General features: G+C 43.4%; 1 protein-coding gene across 3 annotated transcripts in view; it reads right to left on the reverse strand.

Moving 5' to 3' along the window:
* efl1 (elongation factor like GTPase 1) overlaps positions 1-19,252 on the reverse strand; it is a 111,960-nt gene that overhangs the window by 78,396 nt on the left and 14,312 nt on the right. For all 3 annotated transcript variants that reach the window (XM_061735601.1, XM_061735610.1, XM_061735619.1), the window contains 5 exons: positions 16,470-16,593; positions 7,136-7,215; positions 5,275-5,411; positions 3,131-3,253; positions 598-697 (listed from right to left, as the gene is read on the reverse strand). In XM_061735601.1, coding sequence (XP_061591585.1) covers positions 598-697; positions 3,131-3,253; positions 5,275-5,411; positions 7,136-7,215; positions 16,470-16,593 — 564 coding nt within the window. The remainder of the gene's footprint in view (positions 1-597; positions 698-3,130; positions 3,254-5,274; positions 5,412-7,135; positions 7,216-16,469; positions 16,594-19,252) is intronic.

Genomic DNA, 19,252 nt, shown 5'->3' on the forward strand with positions numbered 1-19,252 from the left:
GATGTGACAATGAACTGATGAACTGTTTTGTTACCTGCAGAGTGACAGTTCCAGAGACCAAAGGTAACAGAGGATGTGGCAGACAGGGAACCACGGAACAATACAGGTTTTGAAAGAGGGTGTGTGGCCCACGCCAATGACCTCAACCGACTGATTGCTCTCTAATGAAATCTGTGTTTCTTCTGCCAAGTCTTAGTGACTTCTTTCTTATATAGTTCCCGGGATTCCACTCTCAAATCACCGCCTCTTTCTGCTTCCCCCGGGCCAACAAACTCAACTGTTACTCAACTGTAAGAGCCATGAAAAGGCAAAAAGATGAATAAAAAAGTTTGATGCAAAGATTATTATTATTACCATATAAAACTATTTTGTTTCCTTTAGATTCAGGTGACGCATATAAGATGCTAATACGCAAGTAGAAACTCAGCCTGTAGATCAACTCACATTAGTTTCCTTTACCTCAGAATCCACTTTAATTTATATTTTGCTAACTTAAATCCTCATGTTTAAACTAAACTGGCCACTATACAGTCTACTTGGTTTAGATTTATATCAATATAGCATGGGAAATGCAAGTATACATCTGTACATGTTTACCTCTGTTTATTTTGGGGTAAAGACTTGATGTCAACAGCAAACATCTTGGAAATGAAGATGATGACAGGAGCATTTTCCCCACTGGAACACTCAAGGAATGCTAGGGGAAAAGGAGAAAATCTATGTCAAAATGAGAAATAATACAATAATGCATCAATGGTTTCATATGATCTAGGTCCTGGTCCAGGTTTCTACCCCCTTATGATCCAGGTCCTGGTCCAGGTTTCTTCCCCCTTATGATCCAGGTCCTGGTCCATGTTTCTACCACCCCTTAAGATCCAGGTCCTGGTCCAGGTTTCTACCCCCTTATGATCCAGGTCCTGGTCCAGGTTTCTTCCCCCTTATGATCCAGGTCCTGGTCCATGTTTCTACCACCCCTTATGATCCAGGTCCTGGTCCAGGTTTCTACCCCCCTTATGATCCAGGTCCTGGTCCAGGTTTCTTCCCCCTTATGATCCAGGTCCTGGTCCATGTTTCTACCACCCCTTATGATCCAGGTCCTGGTCCAGGTTTCTACCCCCCTTATGATCCAGGTCCTGGTCCAGGTTTTCTACCCCCTTATGATCCAAGTCCTGGTTTCTTCCCTCCTAAAGGAGAGTTTTTCTTGCCACTCTTTGGCTTAAAGTTTTTCTCCCACTAGGGGAGTTTTTACCTGCCATTGTTTATGTAATAATTTCTCGGGGATCATGTTCTGGTCTCTGTAATGATCCTAGAGACAACTTCTGTTGTAATAGACGCTATATAAATAAAATTGAATTAAGTAAATTTTTGTTTCCATTTCAAAAAAAGAATACTTGTCTTTCACATTGATGCAATTACCAAACTTGGGACAGGAACTTGTACAGTATCACCATTTTATGTAACAATTTTTAAAATGTCACAAAGGAACTTTTGCAATTTTCAGTACTTCTGCAATACTTTCCCATATTTATTTTGATCTAACACTTATTTTCTCCTCCATTCTTGGGTCTCCTCTGTCACGATGCTCAAGACTCAAGAAAGTAATAGTGGAAGAGAACAGACAGCCTTACCTATGCAATTTTACCATTTCATAGATTCATGCCATATGCCTCAATGCACAACAACCAATCAAAGCTTGCATAGGTATTCACGTGGGATGGCTCCTCACCTTACAAGGCTACAGGACTGACATCTATGACAAACGTTTACATGCAGTCAAAATTCGGGTTAAGGTCAATATTCCGGTTACTGAAACATTGGGAATAATGTGTTTCCATGCGTGAGCAAACAGGGTTATCCATGTTTCCATTAATCATTGTAATCACTGTTTTATTAATCATTTGGGATATCTGGATCAAACCAGCGACGCACGGAGAACGTCATGACGCAATTCCACTCAGAGCGAAATTACCGGAGTCAAATTCCTTGTTGGACAATGTTCGAACCTGGCAAATAAAGCTGATTCTGATTCTGATTTCCGCTTCTTCTTCCTGTATCCAAATCCAAATCCAAAACAACAATAAGCAGCACGGGGGATAATGAACAGCCCAGTAGAAGTCGCCTTCTTTTGAGCTTTGGGGCTGGTACTGACCCACCAGGACTGAACACTGTTCCTCGTTGCCTGCTTCATTAATGGAAGGCGAGAATTTCCGTATGTTGCTTCCTGGACTCAAAAGACCAGGATTCCTTGTGAAAAGAACATGCGCAGAAACCAAACTTCTGTTCCTTTTGATGGGGATATCCCTTTAGGCGTATACACGACCAATTATTAGAGTTAGAAGAGGAGTAACCCAGGGGTCATATTCAGGTTTTTAAAAACCAGAATATGAGCAAATTCCGGTTATTCAAAGGGGTTATTGGTGTTTACATGGCCGTGCACAACCGAGTTATTGCTAATATTCCGGTTAGAAAAGGGTTATTGACTGCATGTAAACGTAGTCATTGATTTTCAGGGTACATTGGATAGGACTGTTACCTCAGCTAAAGGTTTCCAGTTCAAATCCCAACTGAGGCAATTACGTGTAAGTGTTCACAGATTTTCTATGTATTTACATGAGGTTCCTCCAGGTTATACGGTTTCTTCCTACAGTCAAAGGATATGTATACTCAGCTGATTGGGGCTTCTTTATAATTCATAGAGGTGAGTGTGTGTATGCCATGTCATTTGTCTAGTGTGGCCCTGCAACATATGGGCCACACATCTGTCCAGGTGTCTACTGTTGACAATTAGGATGGCTCCAGCCTCAATAGTTAACTTGGGCTCCAAAGAATGATTAGTACCCAGTAAAGGCCTTGGAACAACTTACCTATGAGCAACAATAACTGACATGTCTTTGGGGTCTTCAGGTGGGAACCTGCTTTGTCCAGTTTCTTGTTAACTTAGGCCCTTGACACCTCCAAAAGGTAGCTATTTAAACTTTTCACATTGAACCTCTCGATAAATTGGAAATGGCTGTGTGTGTGTGTGTGTGTGTGTGTGTGTGTGTGTGTGTGTGTGTGTGTGTGTGTGTGTGTGTGTGTGTGTGTGTGTGTGTGTGTGTGTGTGTGTGTGTGTGTGTGTGTGTGTGTGTACCTGTTTTCAGCTCTTGCGTCCGTTTAGGCAGTGAGTCAAATCGACAGGCTCCAACACTCATCAGCTTTTCCACCCTTTCTGCTGTCATGTCTAAAGGACTGGGAAGCTTCTCACATACCATAGCTGCAGTCTGCTTTAAAGAAAACTAAACTAAATTAAGAAGGGATTTTGTGTGTGTGTGTGTCTGTGGGGGGGGGGGGGGGGGTAGTCCCACACCCTTAGCACATCTACACTCAAAATGTGGAATTGAACTTGAAGTGAAGATTATGTGCACTTAACTCCTCTGCTTAGTTTAGTTTAATTTGTTTTTGTCATTATATATCAATACCAGGTTTCTGTTTGTTTCTGTCATTATATTGTATATATACAGTGGGGCAAAAACGTAATTAGTCAGACACCAATTGTGCAAGTTCTCCCACTTCAAAAGATGAGAGAGGCCTGTAATTGTTATAGGTAACTTCAACTATGAGAGACAGAATGGGGGGAAAGAATCCAGGAAATCACATTGTAGGATTTTTTACCGAATCAATTGGTAAATTCCTCGGTAAAATAATTATTTGGTCCCCTACAAACAAGCAAGATTTCTGGCTTTCACAGATCTGTAACTTCTTTTTTCGTTACCTGTATTAATGGCACCTGTTTTAACTGGTTATCAGTATAAAAGACACCTGTTTTAACTGGCTATCAGTATAAAAGACACCTGTTTTAACTGGTTATGAGTATAAAAGACACCTGTCCAAAACCTCAAACAGTCACACTCCACACTCCACTATGGCCAAGACCAAAGAGCTGTCAAAGGACGTGAGAAACTAAATTGTAGCCCTGCACCAGCTGGGAAGACTGAATCTGCAATAGGTAACAGCTTGGAGTGAAGAAATCAACTGTGGGAGCAATTATTAGAAAATGGAAGACACTGATAATCTCCCTCCATCTGGGGCTCCAAGATCTCACCCCGTGGGGTAAAAATGATACAAGAACGGTGAGTAAAGATCCCAGAACCACACGGGAAACTTGTGAAGGACCTGCAGAGAGCTGGGACCAGAGTAACCATGACTACCATCAGTAACAGTACTGCCACCAGGGACTCAGATCCTGGAGGGCCAGACGTTCCCCCTGCTGAAGACAGGACATGTCCAGGTCTGAAGTTTGCTAGAGAGCATTTGGATGATGCAGAAGAGGACTGGGAGAATGTTATATGGTCACATTAAACCAAAATAGAACTTTTTGGTAGAAACACAACTTGTCGTGTTTGTTGGAGAAAGAAAGCTGAGTTGTATCCAAAGTACCTACTGTGAAGCACAAGGGAAATAATGAATGGGGCGATGTATGGTGAGATTTAGAGTGAAAACCTCCTTCCATCAGCAGGGCATTGAAGATGAAACGTGTCTTTCAGCAGAAGGAATGGCTTCGTAGGAAACGTGGCCTAGCCAGTCTCCAGATCTCAACCCCATAGAAAAGAAAGAGTGAGTTGAAAGTCCGTATTGCCCAGCGACAGCCCCGAAACATCACTGCTCTAGAGGAGATCATGGAGGAACGGACCAATCACTGCTCTAGAGGAGATCATGGAGGAACGGACCAATCACTGCTCTAGAGGAGATCATGGAGGAACGGACCAATCACTGCTCTAGAGGAGATCATGGAGGAACGGACCAATCACTGCTCTAGAGGAGATCTGCATGGAGGAACGGACCAATCACTGCTCTAGAGGAGATTCTGTAATGGCTTACAGCTCAAGAAAACTCAAATATCCTATCTCAACAAATTAGAATGTTCTGGGAATCTGTAAACCATAATCAGCAAAATTAAAATAATAAAAGGCTTGCAATATTTCAGTTGATTTGTAATGAATCCAGAATGTATGACATTTTTGTTTTTTTTAATTGCATTACAGAAAATAAAGAAATGTATCACAATATTCTAATTTTCTGAGACAGTCCTGTACATTCTTTAAAAATCAGACAATGTGATTTTCTAGATTTTTTTTTCTAGATTTTTTTTCTCTCATCTTTTTAAGTGGGAGAACTTGCACAACTGGTGTCTGACTAAATACTTTTTTTTCACCACTGTATGTAAACATTCAATTTGTTCATTTTGTTTCGGAGAGAAATTAGACTACAATAGAAAAAAGACAAATGAAAGGATACAGAGCACCGCCTGTGATACAGGTAACCACTGGCTGCAGATGGCAGACAACAAGACTTTTGGATCTGAGTGACGCAAGTCCCTGGCCATCACCTTTATCCCCAGAGAAGTCAACACCTTTGCCACCTTCTCCTTGTCTCTGTGCACAAATATACATTACAGAAAGGCCATGCAATATCAACAGATATTCAATCAAAAGGAATCTGTAGCTCTCAATGAGACAGGTTTACTTATCTTTCATAAGACAAGGACATTTCTTCAAGGGGTAGACCTGGTATTGATATCATCCTACAGCTTTAACACGTATCTCAGCACATTGGCCACGGTTACATGATGTTTTTTCATTCGGAATTAATTATTCCAATTTAAATAATTCCGAATTAAACTATTTTCCTTCGAGTTTACATGGAAATAGTAATTCTGAATTGAGGTTTACATGGAAAACAAGTTTGATCGAATGTATCCAATTCCTCTACAGGTCTGGGGGTTGGGAAGGTTCTGATTGGATAGGGGGCGGACCGGAAGTTAAACTACCGGAAGAAAAACAAACTTAGCCGCTTAGCTGCTACAACTTTGAAAAGCTCACAATTTTTATGTTTCCTGTCATCTGTTCTTTTAATTATTTCCATGTCCTCCAAGCTATTTATTAATAAATCGTCTCTGCTCTTGACCAGCGTTTACTGTGTGCTGCCATCTGAAACTAGAAAACCAGCCCAGTGCGGAATATAAGCGCCATGGAGACAGACGGGCGAGGGAACGAGCAGAAAGAAAGACCGAAATTAATTTAAAGAGGAATGAGTGTTTACATGATCACAGAATTATTCTATTCAGATTTAAAATTGGAATAAACCAGCCACTTACTTCGGAATTAAGTTTAATTCGGAAGTCAAGCCATTTTCACTAGGAATTAGTTGTTTACATGGTAATTTTTACTCATTTTAAATCGGATTTAATATTAATTCTGAATTAAAGAGGAATTAAACTTCCCATGTAACCGTGGCCATTGAGTGGCAACTTGGGATCGAGTCTCATTTTCTTCCCCTTTATGCAATAGGCACCTTAGCAATTTCCACCTAAATCACAGTTTATTGCCCAGAGGAGATAGTAATGCATTAAATGCACCTTCTTAAGAAAAAAAATAAAACACCCTTTTTTATTCCTTCGTTTATTTAACAGATGGACCATATATCATGTTGTGACTGAGTTGTGGTCAGTTGTCTTGGCTACCACTTGTTGTTTTCCACTCTAATCCAATGCTGGTGTTGCACAAGTGAGTATGCCCTTCATCCAACCCCCCCTTCAGATTCCCCCCTTCACACCAGGTTGTCTTGGTCTTTTTTTTTTTTTTTTTTTTTTTTTTTTTTTTTAAATGCAACTTCCTGGGTTCTGAACATCTACAATTTCGCCTTTATAGCAGCTCAACTTTGCACGTGATTGGATTAGCTCAATGCTCATAGTCCTAGTCGGACATTCTGTAACTTTTCCAGTAGTATCCCATTCACTGATACGGCTTTAAAAAACAAATAAGAACTGTTGTTGCATTCAAATCTTTGCTCAAGGTCCATTTCTACTCACTCATTTACCCTTTTTAAAGTTTTGGCATTTTGTGGTGATATATATTTGGTTGTAATTTCTTTCTGTTTGTCTTGGTGTTCATTGTTTACATAATTCCTGTTTATTTGTTTTAGGAAAGCCTGTAAACCTTTTGGTCAGAATAAGTTGTTTCAAACACGCAACGTAAATTCAAATGACGTTGACCTTCCACCCATATTTTTAGGTTATGCTCCTCATCTCCAGTGGTGTTCATGCTCTTGAGATGCATCTCTAGGATTACAACAGTAAAATGCTGCTGCTTTAACCCACCTTTTGATGATAACTGCATCATATAAGTTCCAGATGTTATCCAGAACAAGCTGCACAAACAGTGGCTTCTTGCCTTTGGCCTGAAGGAAACAGGTAGACGAAGAATAATGAAGTTAGAACAAGAACAGACACTATCTTACCAGAAATTAAAGCACTCAATTTTGTTTTAATTGTATATAAACTATCACTATATATGAACTAGTGCTGTCAGGTGATTAAAAAAAAAAATCTAATTATTTACAGGATTTATAATTAATGAATCGCATTTTAATCTCATATCTGCTAAAGGTCCCCAAATAAAGAATTAGAATTCTAGGACATTGCAAAATTGCAGTGCATGACTAATCAATTGAATACACTAAGGGCCCGATTTACTAAGATCCTAAATAAAGAGTACTAAATTGCGTGTGCACTGAAAAAGTTTGCGCGTGCTGTTGTTGCGTGGTTTGCGGGTGATCAACTAAGATTGCGTGCGCAATTGATAACAGGTGCAAACTGCAGTATTTAAATGAGGTGTTGCGTGTCTTAAGGTTTGCGAGCGCAAACTCTGCGCCATGGAGAGTCTGGATGGAATGCACAGTCACAAGTCACAAGCGCAAAATGAAATTTGACGAGTTGGAGTTAGAGATATTAGTGGAAGAGGCAAATAAACACATTAATGAACTACAGCAAATAAATTTAAACATTACCAAAAGAAACGCAATATCGGAGAAAACCTGCGATAGAATAAATGCAGTTGGTAACACAAAAAACGGAAAAACGTCTGGTTTTTCATATTTCAATTTTAGGCACAGATCAAAAATACGAAATAGAAAAACGGGCCACAGGACCGAATTTGATTTTAATATTGAATTGGTCGGGTTTGCGTGACCCGGCGGGTCCGTGTATCTTTTGGTCATTGGATTTTTCCATCATGAGTGGGAATCAAAAAACAAAAAACGATTGGTTTATTTGATTTTCCTTTTAAAACAAAAAACAAATATTGAATTTCACTGCATTTTTTCTTTTTCTGTGTTAATATGATTTAACAAAGATTCAAAATACGCTTTTATTTTCGTTTTGTATTTCATATAAGAAAAATGAAATTACTAGTCAACAGGAACGAAAAAACGAACCAAAAACAACCGTTTATTCATATTCAGTGCAGTGTTTGGCGGGTGTGCTTGTGAGAACTGGGGTCCCTGGAGGTCCAGGAGGCAAAGGGCCAAGTACCCCCCGTACCGGGACGTGGTCCCGGTCTTGGCCGGGTGCAGTGCAGCGTTTGGCAGGCTGGGTGTGAGTGTCTGGGGTCTCTGGGTGCCTGGGTCGGGTCCCGGGTCTCATGGGTCCCTGGGTCCTGGCCACTTTCGCCCGATTTTCAGACACTTTGGCCGGCTTTTAAGACAGAAACGCCGGTTTTTCTGTGATGCTTCCAGTTGTCATAGCAACAGTAAACACCAGGTCAAAGCAGCAACGGGACTCGGGTCTCGGCAGCCCCGTGCGGGGAGACCTCGGGAGCGGCCGGAACCTCGCCCCGCCTCGATGCACCGTTTTCTGGGCGGGCGGGTGGGTCCGCTCAGGCTGGGGGTGACCGGCATTTCGGGCCCCGGTTCAGCCGTCTGCGGGTCCGCGCGAGCTGGGGGTGACCATCATATCAGGGCCCCGGTTCAGCTGTATGCGGCGTGGTAGGGTTTGAGAAACATCGTTTTTTCCAGAGGACCGCCACCACCGCCAGAGCGGCAGCCGATGTCGGAGGTCGGCCTGCCCGGTGGCGGCGGGGCTCCGTGGGGGGACACCTGGGGCGGACGGGTCGACTCGGTCTCGCTACCGAGAGGGAGGCGCTGCCAGCCCCCCGGTGGTCGGGCGGAGCAGCGCCGCAGAGGCGGGCCCGAAGGACGGAGGAACCGCCCGACCGCGAGCCGGCCGTGAAGCCGGGAGCGGCGGGGGCCCTCCGATGTCAGGCCGCGGTTGCCAATCGGTCTGGAGGTGGTTCGGTGGGTGCGGGGTCGCAGCGGGACGCCCGGGGCCGAGGGGGAGCCCGGGGAGCGGACACAGGCGGCTGGAGGAAGCCTGGAAGCATCACAGAAAAACCGGCGTTTCTGTCTTAAAAGCCGGCCAAAGTGTCTGAAAATCGGGCGAAAGTGGCCAGGACCCAGGGACCCATGAGACCCTGCACCCCACCCAGGCACCCAGGAGTCCCGGGACCCGACCCAGGCACCCAGAGACCCCAGTTCTCACAACCACACCGGCCAAACACTGCACTGAACCCGGCCAGGACCGGGGACAGCTCCCGGTACGGGGACTTGTGCTCTCCAGGACCTCCAGGGACCCCAGGACACTCACAGACAGCCCGCCAAACACTGCAGCTCGCCGGGGACACCTCGCTCTACGGGGACATTGGCTCTCCAGGACCTCCAGGGACCCCAGTTCTCACAAGCACACCCGCCAAACACTGCACTGAATATGAATAAACGGTTGTTTTTGGTTCGTTTTTTCGTTCCTGTTGACTAGTGATTTCATTTTTCTTATATGAAATAGAAAACGAAAATAAAAGCGTATTTTGAATCTTTATTAAATCATATTAACACAGAAAAAGAAAAAATGCAGTGTAATTCAATATTTGTTTTTTGTTTTAAAAGGAAAATCAAATAAACCAATCGTTTTTTGTTTTTTGATTCCCACTCATGATGGAAAAATCCAATGACCAAAAGATACACGGACCCCCGGCGGTGCTCGGCATGATCTGAGGAGAAAAAGACAATCAGACACAGAGCTGGAGAGCGCTTTGATTCAATCTATTTATGAGTTAAGTTTTTATTCAGATGTCCACAGTATATTGCAAATATTATATAGCAAACACTGACAGTAAATGTGTGACAGACGGAACCATCATATGGCCGAAAGAAGAGAAGAGAAGTGTTCAGAACAGCGCACAGAGCGCACACTAAAGGCTGATTTATGGTTCCGCGTCACACCAACGCAGAACCGACGGCGTAGGCTACGCGGCGATGCACACCCCACCGCGACCCTACGCCGTCGATTTAACGCAGAAGCATAATTCAGGCGAAGCTGCAGTCTCTGCGCTGATCCTGACACAGCGGGTCGGAGCGGATTTGGTCATGATGTTTAACCTGTGTTTTGTGATTAATAAGCACGGGCTTTAATTAAATGTAATTTACGAAGGATGATTTCACGTTCAATAAGATAAATAATCAATAAAATACAAAGTTTTGGCACAAAGGCTTGGCCTGCTTGTGGGCGAGTGGAGGGGGGCACAATAAGAGAAGGTGGCAAGATATAAGGCGCAGAACTAAAGAAAAAGTGGCCTTTATAAGTGGCATATTTTTTCTCTTATTGGTACGACAATACTGGACCAAATTAACCTATCCCTAAGTTTAGGATATGTACCACAGGTTTTCAAAGTCGCAGTAATCAAACCTTTACTTAAAAAACCTTCTCTTGACCCAGACACCTTAGCTAATTATAGACCAATTTCCAACCTTCCATTTGTATCTAAAATTCTGGAAAAGGCAGTTTCAAGCCAGTTATGTGACTATTTGTATAGAAATGATCTGTTTGAAGTCTTTCAGTCAGGGTTCAGAATGCATCATAGCACAGAGACAGCACTGGTTCGAGTCACGAATGACCTCCTTATGGCCTCAGATAAGGGATTAGTGTCCATACTGGTTCTACTGGACCTCAGTGCTGCTTTTGACACTATAGATCATGGCATTTTACTGCACAGGTTAGAGCATGTTGTTGGGATTAAAGGGACAGCTCTATGTTGGTTTAAATCATATCTATCTGACAGGTTCCAGTTTGTTCATGTACATGAGGTTTCTTCAGAACAGTCAAGGGTCTGTTATGGTGTTCCGCAGGGTTCAGTGCTAGGGCCAATCTTGTTCAGTTTATACATGCAGCCATTGGGAAGTATAATCCAGAATCACGGCATACACTTTCATTGTTATGCTGATGATGCGCAGCTCTACTTGTCTATGAAGCCGGATGAAACAGAACCGTTAGTTAAACTTCAGGCATGTCTTAGGGACATCAAGGACTGGATGTCCAGAAATTTCTTGCTTCTAAATTCAGATAAAACAGAGGTTATCATTCTTGGTCCAGAGCATCTTAGGAAGGGATTAGATGGTGTTGCGATGGCTTCCAGTGCAACTGTGAGAAACCTTGGTGTTATTTTCGATCAGGATTTGTCGTTTAAACCATATGTCAATCAGGTTTGTAAAATTGCCTTTTTCCATCTCCGTAATATTGCAAAGATTAGGAAAATCCTCTCGCAGAGTGATGCAGAAAAACTAGTTCATGCGTTTGTATCTTCTAGACTAGATTACTGTAATGTGTTGTTAGCAGGATGTCCAAGTAATTTGCTGAATAGGCTCCAGCTGATCCAGAATGCAGCAGCACGAGTGCTGACAGGAAGCAGCAGGAGAGACCACGTCTCTCCAGTGTTAGCGTCGCTCCATTGGTTACCCGTAAAATTCAGAATCCAATTTAAAATTTTATTACTTGCGTATAAAGCCCAAAACGGCTTAGCTCTGCATTATTTGCAAGACCTGATAGTGCCTTATGTTCCTGTCAGAGCTCTCCGTTCTCAGAGTGCAGGTTTACTCGTAGTTCCTAGAGTATCTAAATGTAGATTTGGAGGGCGGGCGTTCTGCTATCAGGCACCACTACTATGGAACCAACTTCCAATCTGGGTTAAGGGGGCTGACACCACCTCCACCTTTAAAACTAAACTTAAAACATTTCTGTTTAGTAAAGCCTATAGTTAGTGTTTAGTAAACCTCTAGCTGGTGTTGGTAAATCTCTAGGTAGTGTAAACTTTAGTGTGTCAGAGTCGCTCCTGTAGTTTCTTGTGCTGGCCCCCCCTTCTCCTCCCTTTTCTCTCTTTTGTCCATGTTGCAGCATCCTTTGCCGGACACCGGAACCTGCAGGTGGTCGTGGGTGGCTTGTAGCTTGCATTACGGAGCACAAGTCTTTCCCCGACCCTGCACCCCAACCTGGGACTTGCTGATTGGGCCGGAGCTTCGGGAGCTGCGTGCTGGCCTGTGGTCCCCACCCCTGGTCATCCCGTTGCTGGCCCCCCCTTCTCCTCCCTTTTCTCTCTTTTGTCCTGCAGGTGGTCGTGGGTGGCTGTAGCTTGCATTACGGAGCACAAGTCTTTTCCTGACCCTGCACCCCAACCTGGGACTTGCTGATTGGGCCGGAGCTTCGGGAGCTGCGTGCTGGCCTGCGGTCCCCACCCCCGGTCATCCCGTTGCTGCTTCCACCTGCCTGCTGTGCTGTTGCCGTCCCTGACCCACCAGTCTGGCCCTCGGCAGGAGGGTCCTCCCTGATGAGCCTGGTCCTGCTCAAGGTTTCTTCCCTCCTAAAGGGGAGTTTTTCCTTGCCACTGTTTGGCTTAAGGTTTTTCTCCCACTAGGGGAGTTTTTACCTGCCATTGTTTATGTAATAACTGCTCGGGGGTCATGTTCTGGGTATGGGTCTCTGTAAAGCGTCTAGAGACAACTCTGTTGTATTAGACGCTATATAAATAAAATTGAATTGAACTTTAATAAAACTTGTGCAACCATTTTTAAAATAGCATGCAGCAGAATAAAGACTCTCTCTCTGCGTATTCTTTGATTTTGGATGTCGCCTCCTTGCCACAATAACGGCAGCAGCAGATTAGCACCTTCCTTTCGAACGTATTAAATACAGACGCAATCACAATATGCGCAATTACTTTCAGGCTTGGTAAATCTCATTGCGCGTGGTAAATGGAGCAATTTGCATCTTCCCCTCCCAGTATTTAGGATTTCTGCCGGGTACGCCCCATATTGATTATTCATCAGGGCAAAAGTACTAAATGGATTGTGTGTGCAATTTTGCGCATTTCAGAGACGCAGTCGTCTTTGCACGCTGTTAGTAGATCAGCTGGCACATTGGTTTGCGGGTGCTGTCAAGTTTGCACACGTTTTAACACGTTTTAACCTTTAGTAAATCGGGCCCTAAGAAGAGAAGATTTGAAATCCAAATTTTTTTGGTGAAGTGTTTCATAAATGAAATTCAAAAGAAAAAGCTCAAGCACGTCAGCAAACCAATTAGGCCAGGTGCATTATTCAAAAATGCAATACAAATACAGTTAAATAAATAAAATTCAGAAATAAAATATGGCTGAGTCTCAAATAGGAACTTAAGCAGACTCTCAAAATTAAAACTAAAGCTGACCCAATACAGCAATTCAAGTACTAGTAGCTGTAACGTTTACAGTGGAACTTGTCCGGACATGTTTAGCGTTTAAATGATAATTCAGGCTGGAGCAGCTCCGCTGATAGGAAACATTTTCTTTATATACATAAACTTGCCGTTCAAAGGCCCAGCAAAGATTTGCTGAGTCGCTCCCCTGAGACGTCCAGGTCTGTCACTGCTTTGTTATTTTGACTAGCAGCAGGAGGGAAGTAGTGGCCTACGGGTCCCTCAATGGGACAAATTTAAAATGCTCGCGCATTTTGCCACTCATAATTAATTGCATTAATTTTCATAACGCGTTAATTAGCAGTGTAATTAATTAATCTAATTAACGCGCTAAACTGACAGCCCTAATATGAACCAATGAAATGTCTTCAACCACAGAAATAAGGTCACTCCTTTTGTGTTTTTGTAATATTTGGAAACATGAATAAAATGTTATAATCATGTAAATGGATCTTTGGTTTTAATGATCCATAAGACTACCAACACCTTGACTCTTCACCTCTGAATCTGACTCTTCGGCTTTGATCCTCACTCACACTATGCTGTACTTTCAGATTAACCTTTATAAATTTAGCACAAAAAGTAAGAAATGTGTGTTTTGTAGATTATCCCTTTGCTTCTTGGCAATAAATCGTATACCGGTGGAAAGCCTGTTTAGTTTCCTATTTTAATGGCGCCACATTTGTAAGGAACATGTGTGTATTTGTGGGATGACCACTATGTGGGTTGTCCATGGGAAACTTTGCAAAATCTTCACTGCAAATGCCAGTCTTTTTTAGTGGTTGGTGATATGGATGCTTGAAGTGTGAAGAAACAACAAATGTTGGTAATTTAAAATGTATCCCTTTACATCCAGGAGCCCGGGGAATGTGTGGAAGAAACAAACACAGTCTGGCAACTCCTCCATTCTTCAACCAGCATCAACCTACATTTCGTAGGGCCGGTTCCATGCCTGTTTCGTGTCTCTTTTGTTTTTTTGCAGATTTCCACTGCTCGATGTGTATAATATATATATATATATATATATTTTTTTTTTTATATTAAAAATGCACATATATATGCCTCAGGTTCTTACCAGCATGGTAATAACCATTAACATGTGTGCAGACAAAAAAAAAAAAATTCCTGTCATTTTGCCTTTTCAAAGTTGTAGTGGCTAAGCGGCTAAGTTTGTTTTTCTTCCGGTAGACATAATTTCCGGTAGATGTAACTTCCAGTCCGCCCCCCTATCCAATCAGAACCTTCCCAACCCCCAGACCTGTAGAGGAATTGGATAAAGCCCATCAAAGGTGTTTTCCATGTAAACCTCAATTCGGAATTACTATTTCCATGTTAACTCGAAGGAAAATAGTTTAATTCGGAATTATTTCATTATTATTATTTCATCATGTAACCGTGGCCAATGCATGCCCGACAAAGGACTTCTTCCAGAAGAATAACGTCACTCTTTTGGACAATCCTACAAGTTCCCCTGATCTAAATCCAATTGAGAACATTTGGGGATGGATGCCAAGGGAAGTTAATAAAGATGGACATTAGTTCCAGACAGTGGATGCCCTTCATGAAGCCATCTTCACCACTTGGCACAACCTTCCCACTAGCCTTCTAGACACACTTGCATCAAGCATGCCCCAAATGAATTTTTGAAGTGATCAACAAGAATGGTGGAGATACTGATTACTCAGTGAGATTTTTTTTAAATCCTTTAATTTCTGCTTGGAGGTCATTTTAGGGTTTTTTGTGCTATTGTCTTAAACTTTTGATCACCTGATGAATAGCCCATTTCAGTTAATTTTTGGTCTCTTGCTCCCATTTCTTCTTTTTGTATTTTGAAGCTCTACTTAGAACATTCTTAAGATCTAGCAGTGCAAAATGCAAATTGTTGAAATTTCTTATATGGTCTTTGGATTTGATTTGGGGTGTACCGGTATATGTTACGGTTAATGTAGAAAAATGGCTATTTTGCAAAATATCCGGCTAATGTGCAAAATAACCGGCAGGGCGGTGAATGTGTAAATTAGCCGGTTAATGTACAAAATAACCGTCAGGGCAGCTAATGTAGAAAAACGGCTATTTTGCAAGGTACATACATTTTTAAGCTTATGGTGCGCGGACATCACATTTTTAATCATCTGTCCAGTCTCGATGCTCTGGTCAGCTCGAGCATGCCGTGGCAATTATAGCAATTATTCTGAGTCCAAATCCCATGCAGTATCTCAAATCTCAATTGAGTATTCCAAAACTACAGATCACGTCATTGGCACCCCAGAATAGAGGCCACCGAGGTGGCAAAGCACAGTGGAGTGCACTCACCTCTACCAGCCTTATATATTATTATATTATAATATATATTATATTATAATATATAATACAATATATATAATATATATTATATTATATTATTATATATATTATATATTATTATATATTATAGGTGTGGGAAATGTACTCGCAAATATCCAGCGTGACAGTCTTTGTGAGGAAAGATCTATTCCCACCTTCTCTTTGCACCTCCAAAACAGACAAACAGTTGTTGCGTCTCTCTCATGAAGGTGAAGCTCATAAACCCGAATCGCGCAAACCCGAAGCACGCACATGATGAGATGAGGTCTCTCCTCCTCCTACACTTGCACAATTTGATGAAACCAAAACAAACTAAGCAAAAATGTAATTCATTTGGTAGATATAGTCCAGTTACTACACTACAGAATAGCCTACAGTTCAGTTGAATGGATGAAATTCGCGCTTCAAACCAGTCACTTACAGTCTCCAATCAGTGCAGTTGGTGCGTAGCAGCCAATGGAAGAAGCCCATATGCTGCACATGCTTGTTGTTGACAAGGCTGTTTATGGCTGTTGAAGAAGCCTAACGTTACACTCTTTATGGCTGTTGAAGAAGCCTAACGTTACACTCCCCGAAAAAGTGTCAGGTCTGACAAATCCACAGCATTAACCAACTGCTGTTTTTCTACATTAGCCGCCCTGACGGTTATTTTGCACATTAGCCGGCTATTTTGCAAAATAGCCGTTTTTTTACATTAACCGTAACACACAATATACACAGATAGACAGATGGATATGGAAAAAAAGGAGGGTTCCATTACCTGAGCTCCTTTCATTATCCTTTTTGCTTTTGCACTGAGGTGGAAATCTCCCCACAAGGTTTTCAATAACACCTCTGCCTTCACACCCATTCTCTGACTGTAGATGTTAGCAAACTGCTTGATGCTAAAAAACACAAAATTACATTTTATTAGCAATAGAACTTATAGAATGTAAATACATCTGTTTTTAAATATAACTTTCCAAATGTTACAGTTTCAAAGACAATTACAATCCTGGACAGTGGTTGTGGGGAGTTTGAAGTTAATTGGACAAAGTATGCCAGAAATACAATATTTCTAAAATATAGTGAGGAACTTCTGAGTAGACCCTATGTTGCTGTGTATGAAACGTTTGCCTTGGTTGCCTTGGACAAATGGATGATTTTCTTTTTTTTTTTTCATATGCATGTGGCAAAACCCACCACCTCCTGCCATGGTCATTCATAGTGAATGACACCAGAACTGTTGGACGTCCAACCATAACTTTATATGACACATGAAGACAGATTTGATCTGATTTGCCCCTCCTTGAACCACCACCTTACTGTGGTGGAAGGTTTGTGTTGCCCGAGTGATCCTAGGAGCTATGTTGTCTGGGGCATTACGCCCCTGGTAGGGTCTCCCATGGCAAACAGGTCCTAGGTGATGGGCTAGACCAGGGATGTCCAAAGTCGGTCTTCGAGGGCCGCAGTCCTGCATGTTTTAGATGTGTCCCTTTTTTTAATCAAACCGTGATACTAGGAGCTTGGTCATCAACAAAACTATCCAGACTTTGATGACAAGGTGGTGACGACCACCATGATCGGGGTTTTGTTCATGAGTGAGGGAATGATGGAGCGTGAGATTGACAGACGGATCGGTGCAGCATCCGCAGTTATGCGGTCGATGTACCGGACCGTCGTGGTGAAGAAGGAGCTGAGTCGAAAGGCGAAGCTCTCGATTTACCGGTCAATCTACGCCCCTACCCTCACCTATGGTCATGAATTTTGGGTAGTGACCGAAAGGACAAGATCACGGATACAAGCGACCGAGATCAGTTTCCTCCGCAGGGTGGCTGGACGCTCCCTTACAGATGAGTTTCCTCCCCAGGGTGGCTGGACGCTCCCTTAGAGATAGGGTGAGGAGTTTGGTCACCCGGGAGGAGCTCGGAGTCGAGCCGCTGCTCCTTCACATTGAGAGGAGTCAGATGAGGTGGCTTGGGCATCTATACCGGATGCCTCCTGGACGCCTCCCTAGGGAGGTGTTCCAGGCATGTCCCACTGGGAGGAGACCCCGGGGAAGACCCAGGACACGCTGGAGAGACTATGTCTCTCGGCTGGCCTGGGAACGCCTCGGACTCCCCCCGGAAGAGCTGGAGGAAGTGTCTGGGGTGAAGGAAGTCTGGGCATCCCTGCTGAGGCTGCTGCCCCCGCGACCCGGGAACGGATAAAGCGGAAGAAGATGAGTGAGTGAGTCACGATATATATCTCAATATTTTGACTTAGCCTTGAATTAACACTTTCATGCATACAATCACACCAGTATGATGATTCTATATGTCTACATTAAAACATTCTTGTTCATTGCATTAATATATGCTAATTTTAAACTTTCATGCAAAAAGGGGGAATAAGTAAATTTTACCAAAACTGTATTTATTAAACAGTTACTAAGAAGTGAGTGGCACAAACATAAATTTCAAAACAGAAAGCGCACGTTGCATCTCTGACTCCCTGTCTGAAGAACATCTGCTAAGAACATCTTCTGGTCCCAGTTTTACCAAGATGAGCTGCTCTGAGCAGGAGGCCCTTTAGAGCACCTTTATATTAAAAAGGTATAGTCCTTGATGTTGGAGAGCTAGCAACATTTGAAAGTGGCACCTCCTCTAAGCCCCGCCCCCTCCTCCCGCTCCCGTCAGCGCTCCGTCCAAAGTCACGCCCCCACAAACTTTGGGGAACGCGCATTTGCAGGAGTCGAGTTTTCCAGGACATTTTGGACAGCACATTTTCAACAAAACTACCCCATGTCTCATTCACCTGTAAGCAAGACCGGTTTTAGGGGGGGCAGGGGTGAGCTGTGCCCACCCAAACGTGCGTCCTGCCCATCCAATCAAAGTTATGGGGATCCTTTATTTTTTTATAATTTTATTTTTTTATAAAAATATAAAAAAATATCACAGAATATCTGTACCGTTTCTGATTGGGTGGGCACTGCGCATCATTATTAGACACAACAATGAACACATACTGCAAAAGTTGTGTCTCGGCGGAGGGACCCGACGTCCCAGCAAAATGAGACAACAGAGAAGTTCAGAACAGCAGACAGAGCACACACTGAAGGCTGATTTATGGTTCCGCATTACACCAACGCAGAATGGTGCACGTCGCCGCGTACCCTACGCCATAGGCTACGCCGTACCCTACGGCATAGCCGTGGCAACAGAGCCTGCACGGCAGCGCAGCGCACCGCCAACCGCACCGCCAACCGCACCGCCAACCGCACCAACTCGCCGGGAGACGCCTCCATCCAGTCAGACCCCAGTAGCGGACAACCTGCACCGCAGAATCACACTTTGGCTTTCTTTTTTTAGCCTTTTTAGCAGGGCGAGCCGTTACATTCGACGTGACCGCCCGACCGCGAGCCGGCAGTGAAGCCGGGAGCGGCGGGGGCTCCGATGTCAGGCCGCGGTTGCCAGCCGAGGACGACCCGTGGGAAGTGGACACAGGGGCTGGAAGCAGACTTGAAGCAGAGTGACGTGACGAGTGCGCGCATGGAACAGAGGGGGGCGTGGGCGGGACTTAAAA

The sequence above is a fragment of the Cololabis saira genome, chromosome 2 (genome assembly GCF_033807715.1).
Source record: "Cololabis saira isolate AMF1-May2022 chromosome 2, fColSai1.1, whole genome shotgun sequence".
Lineage (NCBI taxonomy): Eukaryota > Metazoa > Chordata > Actinopteri > Beloniformes > Belonidae > Cololabis > Cololabis saira.